The sequence below is a fragment of the Crinia signifera genome, chromosome 2 (assembly GCF_055691185.1).
Source record: "Crinia signifera chromosome 2, ASM5569118v1, whole genome shotgun sequence".
In the NCBI taxonomy this organism is placed as follows: Eukaryota; Metazoa; Chordata; class Amphibia; order Anura; family Myobatrachidae; genus Crinia; species Crinia signifera.
Genome location: NC_139218.1, coordinates 264,575,254 through 264,587,373, shown reverse-complemented (window position 1 = coordinate 264,587,373; position 12,120 = coordinate 264,575,254). Strand labels below are relative to the sequence as shown.

The 12,120-nt window shown below is 44.3% G+C and overlaps 1 protein-coding gene across 1 annotated transcript in view; it reads left to right on the top strand.

Annotated features, from left to right (window-relative positions):
- The window catches only part of MITD1 (microtubule interacting and trafficking domain containing 1), a 24,987-nt gene extending 12,867 nt beyond the window's left edge, over positions 1-12,120 (top strand). Inside the window, exons 4-7 of the mRNA XM_083168512.1 lie at positions 2,193-2,279; positions 6,672-6,784; positions 7,462-7,522; positions 10,181-12,120. Of these exons, the coding sequence (XP_083024638.1) occupies positions 2,193-2,279; positions 6,672-6,784; positions 7,462-7,522; positions 10,181-10,276 (357 nt within the window). The 3' untranslated portion in view covers positions 10,277-12,120. The remainder of the gene's footprint in view (positions 1-2,192; positions 2,280-6,671; positions 6,785-7,461; positions 7,523-10,180) is intronic.

Below are 12,120 nucleotides of genomic sequence, written 5' to 3'. Positions count from 1 at the left end.
GATTGTGTGTACATGTGGCAGGAAACATAGATTGTAAGCTCCCCTGGCGCAGGGACTGATATGTATGTCCAAATACTCTCTGTAATGCGCTGCGGAATATGCACTATATAAATAACAACAATCATTTCCCTTTGGACTCCGAAGTATTTTGGTGGTGGTTCCTAACCGGGCCTTTTGCTCATTTCAGCAGGTTTCATATACATACAGGACCTCATTCAGGTCCATTCGCAACTGCCATTCGTTTGCACGGGGATGTTTTGGTCAGCGAACATCGAATGATGTGGGCGTTCCCCTGCATGCTGCTAATGGATGTCTATGCAAAACATTCATTTGCAGCCTATACGAAGGAACGCATTTTGCGAATGGTGGGCCAGTGAGCCAACATTCACAAGGCGGGGTTAGGTTGACTCGCATCCGAGCGAATCAATCAGAATAACCCCCACAGTCAGCAGGTCACTGCTGTTGGGCTTCTGTAAGTGTCTATAAGCACCAAAAGGAAGGAGTGACCCCACTAACGTGTTGATGTTTACAGGAGCACTAAGCAAATGATGGTAAAATTAAAGAAACATGTAGCCAAATATCACAAGTCGCCATTGTCCTATAATACAGGGCTACAATAAATACCCTAATGGCATTTGCATTTCACTGCTGGACTTAATAATGACCTGAGAGTCTTCTCGGTACTTGTGAGTTATCCGGGCTCCCGATTTTGGGTACTTGCGATTTGCATGCGATTTGCTATCCGTTTCATTATTCATCATTACCCCACTATCCCCTTAGCGTGAAGCGTGGCAATCAACGTGAACCCGAAGCGTGGCGAGCGGCGGCGGTACGCGTCCTCCGACCTTTTCATACCCCCACTATCCACGTCGGTGTGGAGTTGAGAATAGAATAGTGTGGCGAGCCCGAAGCGTGGCGAGCTGACGCGGATACCTTCACAGGTAAACGCGTCCCTTCGCGGGCTTCACAGGTATCTGCGTCCCCTCGCGGGGCTCGCTGCGCTCGCCACGCTTCGGGCTCGGTGGCTCGCTGCGCTCGCCACACTATTCTATTCTCAACTCCACGCCGACGTGGATAGTGGGGGTATGAAAAGGTCGGAGGACGTGTACCGCCGCCCCTCGCGGGCTCGCTGCGCTCGCCACGCTTCGGGTTCACGTTGATAGACACACTTTGGGGATAGTGGGGTATTAAAATGAATAGCAAATCTTATGCAAATCGCATGCTAAATCGCATGCAAATCGCATGCGATCTAGTACCAAAATCGGACGCCCAGATAACTCACAAGTACCGTCTTCTCTCTATGCCTGGGCTTTAGGATTATTTTCCGTCTGGTTATATTGAGCATGGTAATCTTGTTTGTCCTTCACATCATTTGTCTGCATTAGTCATATGTTTATATTGTTTTATCATGTGTGGATTTTAGTAGTCCTTATTACCTTCCAATGCATTCCAGTTCTCCCATCTAGGTGAGATCTGTGCTGTTTATAAAAGGCAGCATTGAGCTATGTTAGTGGGAAGCTGGGTTGTGTCCTACTATTAAAAAGCTGCACAAATCCTTTCTAAATGTCTAAATGTTCTAGGAAATAAACGTTTAGCAGTTGTGTGGTAATTTATAGTCCATAACCTGCAAGCTGGTACAGTGACTAGCCATTGAAGTATTTGTTGTAAATTGGGTCACTTCACAACAGTACAGCATAAACAATTAGGTGATGGGTGTTTTCTTTTATTGGATTTTATGCCACTGATACCCCTTTCACATCGCACTTTTAAAACGGTAAATTGCCGTTTTTTTCCCTTTTTAAAACGTTTAAGCCTGCACTGTGAATGCACCACAGCCGATTTACCGTTTAAAGTTAACTGGCATTTCGAACCGTGTAAAAAGCAGAGTCCTACACGGTTCCTTGCCGTTTTTTGTGCAATGTGAATGTGTACAATGTGTCTGAAACGGTATTTCAGGCAAACAACACAAGCTCCCCTTTAAAATGACAGGCAATGTTGACACTCTGGCTTGAAACGTGTTCGGGTTGAAACGGTTTCACTGCTATGTTGAATGAGACTTAACCGGTATTTAAAACGGTAATCTGCGGCAATGTTAAGGCTCTGACCCGTTTTAAAATACCGGTTTTTAAAACGTGTCGGCGATGTGAAAGTGGTGTAATTAAAAGTGTTCTTTCCTCCTTTTATTTTTGCAGTTGTACAACTTTCTACGATTCTGTGAAATGCTTATCAAGAGTCCTTCAAAAGTCAAGAAAATAAATTTATTGACTTCAAGAGAAGATGTGAGTTTAAAAAAAAAAATGTTTATATATATATATATATACACACACACACACACACACACACAGTGGGATACGGCCGGCACTTGGAACCGTCCAATCAACGGCTGGGTGCCCTCCACAATATTAGATAGAGACGAGTTTCCAAAATAAATGAGTCACATTTATATATATATAATATGCTGTATTTATAAGACCATAGTGTCTTTAATGTTAATTGAATGTCTCTTTTTTTAACTGAGCACTTTATCTTATATTATAAATAATTCTAACATTTTTATTACTGAGATTTAAGTCCCATACACACTAGCGCTCCCACACTTTTTTAATGACCCCTCCGCACGACTGTCCCTCAGTTCAGAACCGGCATCACTTGCTGATATTGGCGTTGGCGGAGACGCCTAGTGTGTATGGGCTTTAATTACTATTCTATTATATAGAAAAATCTGGAACTGATTGCATAGACTTGTGTGCTAGACATGCTGTATATACAGGTGGGTCCTCATGCATCTCACCTCAATACGTCATCCAGTGCGATATGGCTGGTTTGAGTTAACCACCATGTCCAATGCAGCTCTGCTATCGTCAGATGTCTTTTTTTCCAAAGATTCATCTTCACCACAACGCAATGTGACTAGAACGCATGAGGAGACTGTGATGAATAATGATCTATGACACTTGTACATTGTGTGTATGAGTCTGTATACAAAGCAGAACAGAATTTGTATTGGTACAAATCTGCAGCTGCCATATGGTAGCACTTCACTTGTTCACAGATGATATATAGCACAAGTTTCATATCGGATGATTCCCTACAGTCTCCTATTGGGGCCTGGTCGCATTGCTTTGCAACTAGACACTTATCAGGTAAAAACCCAATGATAGAAGATTCTTAAGTGACCTGGCATGCCAAGAAGGGCTGTATGGCATGACTGTAGTAAAGATGTGTGAGGACATATAAGTTACTTGGTTTCCTTCCATATGTATGCATGTAGTTTGCAGACCCACACACGGCAAAACCCGCATGCTGTAGGTAGTGTTCATTCTAGCACCTGCCATATTTGAAAACCCATGCAGTTCCTCTTCCCTGCCTGGGGTGTCGCCTTCTGCTGTAGTGCTTCTAGCACAGTGTGGTCTATATCTTAGCCCTGATATGCAAACCAGACCTGTGCTAGAAACACCAGAGCAGACAGTGACATCCCAGGCAGGGAAGAGGAACTGCATGGGTTTTCAAATATAGCGGGTGCTAGAATGAACAATACTGTAGGAATAAGACTTCCTCTTCATGTGATAAATACGAGGGTTGTCAGATGGTATGGAAAAGGTGCTGTGTGGCTGAGTATAAAAAACAATCTTATTGCTCAGTATGTGTCTTCATTGTTTTAACTTCTGTATTTGCTAATGCGGTTTGCATTGGGACTTTTTAAATAGTTTTGTTTCATCATCTTCAGTTTTGACTGACAAGTCACCACTGAAAAGTCAAAAGCAACCATTAAGGGCTGGCTCCGGGGGAGCATGCACCTAGCGATTGATCACCCTGTACACACTAAAAACCTGGACGATCCTGGCTAATCACCTTGTGTGTACAGGGCTTTCCTCCTGGGCTACGCGGCGGCTGTGAAGTTGTGGCCAGTGTAAACTCATTCAATGGTGAGCCTGTTACAATGGGTTTTCGACATTTTCACAGGTGCGAGCTGATGTGCATCTGTACACATCCATTTTGGTTGCAACAATAGTGAAAAACAATGGGTTCCCAGTGCTGTAACAATGGTTAAACAGAGAATTTGTTAATTGATGGATTATCAAATTACTGCACATATGTACAATTTGCATCGTACATATGCGAGCGGAATAGCGCCTGAAAATGCAAATGAATAAATGCCAGAGATTGACTGGCAGGAAGCTGGTGTTTGAGGGTGGAAACCGGCGAGTATGACTAAAACAAAATGCAGCGATGTCCGTTCCCAGCCTGTCACAGATTAGTGGAAGCTTTAGGCCTACTCAAAAATTCTACAAATGGCAAAAATTCGTTAGAGGTGCAGGAATTGTACATGGATTTGTGAATGGATAGCGATGAGCGATCAATTTGCAATTCTGTATCCATTTAGCAAGGGACATCTTTCAACTTGCAGTGCACTGTGAGTTCTCTGATTAGCAATCCATGCTGATTTTAGCCCAATAGTATTTATTGGTACTTGTGTATTTTGGCGGCGCCCGTCGTGGGCATCGTGTGCCTTAACTTTAAGGCACAGGACGCGACGCGATGGACGCGATTTCTCCATAGGCTTCAATGTTAAAATATTTTTAACATTGAACCCGATGGAGAAATCGGGTCCATCGCGTCGCGTCGTGTGCCTTAAAGTTAAGGCACACGACGCGACCGACACGATTTCTCCATAGGCTTCAATGTTAAAATATTTTTAACATTGAAATACTGTCGGTCGCGTCGGACTTGTGCCATTATAATGGCACAAGATCAAATGTAGTTGATAAAGTCCATCTAACATAGAAAACAATGGGAAATGGGCCAATATGGCCCATTTCTCATTGTATATGGTCCCGTCATGTCCAAATAAAAATTCCCCCCATTGTTAGCGGCACCCCAGTATTGACGCCAACCCGAAGCGTAGCGAGCCCGCGAGGGGCGGCGGTACGCATCCTACGACCTTTTCATACCCCTACTATCCACGTCGGCGTGGAGTTGAGAATAGAATAGTGTGGCGAGCGCAGCGAGCCACCGAGCCCGAAGCGTGGCGAGCGGACGCGGATACCTTCACAGGTAAACGCGTCCCTTCGCGGGCTTCACAGGTGTCCGCGTCGCCATGGACACCTGTGAAGCCCGCGAGGGGACGCGTATAGCTGTGAAGGTATCCGCGTCCCCTCGCGGGGCTCGCTGCGCTCGCCACGCTTCGGGCTCGCTGCGCTCGCCACACTATTCTATTCTCAGTACTTATGTAATATCTGGGCTCCCGTTTTTCTTATGAGACCGCGTCCCCTCGCGGGGCTCGCTGCGCTCGCCACGCTTCGGGCACGGTGGCTCACTGCGCTCGCCACACTATATAAAATCAACTCCATGCGTAGTTGGATAGTAGGGGTATAAAAAATGGGGTGCATTTAACGGGATGCGGTTAATTTCCCGGCGGTCGGGATCCCGGCGGTCGGAATCCCGACACTGGAATCCCGACCGCCGAAATCCCGAAACTTTCTCCCTCCGTGGGTGTCCACGACACCCATAGAGGGAGAATAAAATAGCGTGCCGAGCGTAGCGAGGCACCGGGCCCGCTGCGTGGCGAGCGCAGCGAGCCCGCAAGGGGGGGGCGATCCATGTCCCCCCCTTGTCGGGATTTCGGCGGTCGGGATTCCAGTGTCGGGATTCCGACCGCCGGGATCCCGACCGCCGGGAAATCATATCGGATCCGCATTTAACATGGGAGCCCAGATAATACATAAGTACCCTATTCTCAACTCCACGCCGACGTGGATAGTAGGGGTATGAAAAGGTCGGAGGACGCGCACCGCCGCCCCTCGCGGGCGCGCTGCGCTCGCCACGCTTCGGGTTGACGTCAATACTGGGGTGCCGCTCACAATGGGGGGTCAGTTATATTTGGACATGACGGGGACATATACAATGAAAAATGGGCCATATTGGCCCATTTCCCATTTTATTACATGTAAAATGGACTTTATCAAGTCCATCTTATCTTGTGCCATTCTAATGGCACAAGACCGACGCGACCGACACGATTTCAATGTTAAAATATTTTAACATTGAAGCCTATGGAGAAATCGGGTCCATCGCGTCGGTCGCGTCGTGTGCCATGTTAATGCACGCGACGCGATGGACCCGATTTTTCACACACGATGGACGCGATCCTCATCGTGGGCGCCGCCAAAATACACAAGTACCTATTTATTTATTTAAAGATTATTATATAGTGTTCATTCTAGCACCCGCCATCTTTTAAAACCCATGCAGTTCCTCTTCCCTGCCTGGGGAGTCGCTGTCTGCTGTAGTGCTTCTAGCACAGTGTGGTCTGTATATCGGCACTGATATACAAACCAGACATGTGGATTTCCCCCTGTGCACGGCTGTGATCATATTCACAGCCATACATAGGGGTGGTGGAAGTCCTTTTGGGGCAGTGTTTATCTGATTTACCTGCTGGGCTACAAAAATTCACAACCCAGCGACCAGGTCTGAATCAGGCCCAATGTGTGTGCGCAAGGTTCTAAAACCTAGCACTGTTCGTGTTTATGCCCATCATGTAAAACGATCATGCTTTTTCTAGCAGTGGTTTGCTAGTAAAAATCATTGCACTTTTAAAATGATCCAGAATTTATCACAATTTATTACATTTTTCAACTAACCTTAATCTTTTTTGATAATGCTCACAGGAAAATGGTAAAGATCAACAGATGTGTGGCCTACAAGAGATCAAAAATTCACTACTGGATTATGGTGTAATGCTAGAGGTTACCTTCTCCACCATCCATGATCGGGAAATCAGGTAAGAAATCTCTGACATACATAACCATGTACAGTAGTCACTGCACAATTGTCCTTCTTTTGTTCTGAGTAAGAGACTCACATTCCAGTTTCACAGTCAATATTGTGCATTTGGTCTATCAGGGTATTTAGGGTTATTCAGAACTGGTTGCAGTCCATTTTCTAAGGCGGCCGATTATCGATTGACTGTGCATGCATATGAACCATGAGTAAGGATGCCAATCCCGGGGCATTTTTTTCAATCCCGGAAATCGGGATTGAAAAATGCCCAATCCCGAGATTCCTGGGATTGACTTCCCTAATAAGAAAAACCCTCCGTGGCCCCCCTCATAGTAACTTACATGTGCGGTGCAGCCGGGAGGGTGGGCGGTGAAGCTGGGCGGGTGTTTTGTAGCCAGGCGGGCGAAGCCAGGTGCCGGTGGGTGGCAGGCACGCAGTGAAGACGGGTGCCGGGCGTGTGGTGTCTGGAAGCCAGGTAATGCAATTCAGTCAGGGTGGGAGGGCACTGTGCGGCTGTGTGGCCTGCGTAGCGTGACCTGTGAGCTGCACTGCTGGGACGGGAGTAGCGGGCAGCATCAGAGCACTCGTTTGGCCTCCAGCGTTTGGCATCCATGAGTACAGTGGAAGAAAGCATTGATTTTTATGTAAGTTTCTTTTGTTTCCCATTATTGTTGACAGATTTAATAATGGTTGGCTGATCAAGATTGGACGGGGCCTTGACTATTTTAAGAAACCTCAGGTAAGTACCACTTAATATCCCCCCCCCCCCCCAAAAAAAAGGCTTGTTGTCTGTAAAAGTCCCAATGTTAAAGTTGTGTCTTTAGCAAAGATCCCTCCTGCAATTCGGAAAATAGGTAGTGCCCCTCCTCTAAAAAAATATTTGCTTTAACTAGAATAATATGACTTCACAAAATATAATGCATATATTGGGCAGCGATGTTTGACCAAAATCCCTTTGTATCACTTTAAATGTGCCCATACACGCACCGATTTTCCCGGTGCGATCCTATGGGATGAGGTGCGCGCTCCCGCGGAATCTCATCGCACAGTACAAAAAAGTATATGCTGCACATACTTTTTGTACTGTCTTTTGATCGCATCGCATTGCACACACATGGCATGCACAACGCATGCAATGCGATGCGATTTAGCACAAAAAGCACCTGGTAATCGGAACGTGTATGGCCACCTTTAGTTCTTATTGAAACCAATATTGTGCAAGAGTGCATCACCTTGCAATCCTTAAAACATCTGTAGATGCTTTGTGCTAGTCATTGTTCTATTCAAACCAAGTTGCACACAGTGTTTGGTACTTTTTGTATGTGCAGTATTTGTCTGAGATGGTAACCAGATCAATGATTTGCAGTCTGCTTCCATTTATAGGCGGGAGGGGGTGGCGACAGCTATTTGTTCCCAAAATAGAGGTGTGTCCAGAATTCAGGCCAGAATTCTGTTTGAAGAAGGAGATTTGCTAGCCTCTTGTTAGGAACTGTGATGCCTGGCTTGCCCAACCTCATGGGTCATGCAGCAAGCCTCTGTTGTTGTATGTGGTTCAATGCGTGTCATTAGAAAATCCTAGATAATATAAGTGTCCTGAAGTTCATGGGGGTTTGGATCCTCTAATTTGAGTTTGGCCATGTAGTGAGCAGACCATAATATTGACACTATCCAAGTCATATTGTCAGTGGGGAAAAGGGAGCTGTGACCATAATATCTGGAAGGAGCAAACTGTTTTAGAAGACTCTATGGGCAGTATTCAATGAGAAAAATTCGCCCTGTTTTAGGGCGAATTTGTGCTTTTTTTCGCCTTGGACGGAGCATTTTGCTCTCTATTCAATGTGAAATATTCGCCGTCTTTCTAAGTGATTTTTGCCGTCTCTCTCCGTGTAGCAATTCTCCATCTTTTCATGGAGAGCTGGAATGTGAACTTTTAAACTTTTAAACTAAAAGGTCAATTTTTTTTTTTTTTTTTACACAGAGCGCTCATTAGATATTCATATATTCACTGCATCCGATCATTACATATGCACGATCGGGTGCAGTGAATACTGGGTCCCCTGCTGGCTATAGGGGGGGGCAGCTTGTGCTGCCTGGGTCCCGGGGAGCCCACCTCCCCTCCACATATGTTCTGGGGCAGCCAGGGAGACTTTGATCTCCCTGGCTGCCACCGTCCCCCGGCTCCCTGCCGCGGACGCTCGTCCGCTGCAGGGGTTAAGACTCGCCGCGAGTGGCGGCGAGTCTTAACCACATTGAATAGAGGGAGCAGGAGTGGCAGCGAGCCCTCCGGAACAGGGCGAGTGTATGGCGAGAGAAAAAATCTCTCGCCATGCACGGCAAATTTTTTTCATTGAATACTGCCCTATGTCACAACTGCGGCCCGGTCTCTGTGCACACTAGGCAGCTGTGATAGGGGACCCAGCAGGATTTCCCACAAATAAGACCAGCATTCTGGTGATGGTGAGAAACTGTAATCCCAGTCTGAAGCCAGCTGCTGTTCCTGGGGCCTATTTCCACAATTCTTAGTCTAATTTTTCAAGTGAAGAGGCTGCATAGGATCATTCATGTTTGTGTGGTCACATAGGACATGTCAGCTATATTACATGGGATGCAGTGTAAATCCCGGCGTTCAGAATCCCGACGCTGGAATCCCGACACTTTCTCCCTCTGTGGGTGTCCACGACACCCCCGGAGGGAGAATAAATTAGTGTGCCGAGCGTAGCGAGACACCGAGCCCAATGCGTGGCGAGCGCAGCGAGCCCGCAAGGGGGGGCGATCCACGTCCCCGTCCCCCTTGTTAGGATTTCGGCAATCGGGATTCTGAACGCCGGGATCCCGACCGCCGGGATTTAATACTGAATCCATATTACATATGTGATTCCATAGTTGGTATGTATTTTAGGACTAGAGATAGTAGTACATATTTCTGTAATGAAATGATGGACACAGAGCTGAATCTGAATTGGAAGTAAAGCCAAAAACAGCAAGTACAGTAACTGTGCACATTTGTAAATCCCATGTTGCACTGCAGTTGGGGCAGATTTAAAAGGTACAGAGAGATTTTGATGTAGAAGTGTGTTTAAACTGAACTTTTTGTTGTTGCCTGAAAATCCAGGCATTTGTGGGCTACATGCAAAAGCAGCCAGTATTTGCCCTGCATGCAAAAACAGTAAATCTATTTGCATCACTTACATTGCAACATAGTTTGTCCCAGCTCATACTCCTTACCATTATATTGTTCACAAAAAGCTGAATTGTTCCTTAGTGTTGTAGTAATGGTTTATAATAGGTTTCTAGTGACTGGGCTTTGATATGAAATGTTTTTTATACATGAAAATGTCTCTTGCTTACTTAAGCACTCTAAATTAATTTTCTCCCCCCCCCCCCCCTATATCTATAGAGCCGGTTTTCCTTAGGCTTCTGTGACTATGACTTAAGACCCTGCTATGAAACTTCGGTGGATATTTTCCATAACAATCACACTCGGAAAACATAACTAAGATCTGTACGATTGAGCGATTTTACATGTTTTCAATTATTTGGAGTGGTTGTCCACTGACTACTGTTTTCCAAAGCTGAATTCTATTGCAGGTACCATTGCAAATGTACATAAAGTAAATTTGTTAAGAGTTGTAAGAACCAACCATGTTGTTTCCTCTGTTGTCAATGTTCCGCAGCACTCCTACTATCCCACAGGCATCCCTGGCGTCCAGGACACTGCTGTTTTACTGCTTCATATATTCTATTGGCTCAGCTGTTGTAGGTCTGCAGTTAATTGAGAACTTTGCTATGGTATTAAGGCATGCAAACACAGCTAGCACAGTAACTTGTCTTACAGCTCCCTTGCCGTGTTTCTCTACTCTGTATATTTTGATCATTCAAGTGAAGTGTTTTGTACATATTGAGAAATTTTTTTTTTTTAAATGTTATTAAAAAGGGGCAAGTTCCATGAGAAGTAAAATCTCCTGACTGAATTCGGCACCCTGCCAAAGTACTGTTTCTTGTAATTAAGTATATGTTATAAGTTAGTGCACACGCTTACTGTTATTACTGAGAGTAATATACATTTCTGATATTTTGCTTGATTAATGCTTTTGCTACCTCGAGCTGTCTGCACTTTCCCTAATGTACATATTAATGTGGCATTTGTGGGTGAGGAAGAACTGTTCATTCTATTTTAGAAGTGTATTTACGCTGCTATATACCCAAATTCCTCTTTATTGCTTTAGCATAGACTCAATCAGTTGCTGTGTGTGTATTTCTCCACGCCCTATGTGCCCGCGCCACATAATTTGTTTTCAGGATTAAAGGTAATGTTCTTTTTAAACTGTTGTAACTATTTATTACCTATAGCTAGTAATCTCACCCAGGACATGTGGGCAGGCAGGCACATAACATGTATGTACAGCACTCTCTGCAGATACGCCATTAATGATTTTTGTGCCTAATTTCTGTTTGCATATTTTGTATTTATTATACTATTGTATTTTTATATGTAATGATATTTTTAATAAATAAAATCTAAACTTTGTATTTTTCATAATTATCCACATTGTTAAGATAACTACCTTCTGTATACATATAGAGGTAAAATACCATTGTTCTGCAGTCGTTCTATGGACAATAAAATGGCGATACATTTATAGTGACACAGTTGTGATAGTATCATAATAATAATAAAAAAAAAAACATGTATAGCAGCACGTTTCAATGCATAATGATGTTCCTTTTTGTTCATTTTGGTTAGCCATAACACTGGCGGCATTTTAGTGTCTCCATAGGGATTGACGATACATTCTAACTATATTGTATACAGGCCAAGTATCTGCCAACTTTCTTACTTCTGTACAGTGATTGCTTAGTCAGTCAGTGCAGTGACTGTTACTACACCTGTAGTAGAGCGCAAATCTGTCTGTGACACCAGAGTTCCAGGCATGAGGCAGTGTTCTGCCAAGGTCAGTTTGCCTGTGTATTAAACAGGGTAATAAACATCATTTTGATGTATATACTGTTGGTTACAAATGAGGAATATTTTTGGCGAAAATACCTGTTACATGAAATATGTGGAATTGGGATAATTGTCAAGCAAAGTAGGTATATAAAGAGAGGATTATAGGGCCCTCCATCCTAAGTAAGTAGCATATTGTACTTCCACAACCCATCTATAAGTACAAAGTGACATGTATCTAAGGTAGGAGTTTAATGTTTCTGTAACAAAGGAACAAAGCTAGTTTCTAATATTATTTTTTATAGAAATAATATGGACATTCCGCATACACATTATGAATGCAATATTTGTTACTTGTACTTTAAACAGTAATTAAAACTGATTAAAATCAA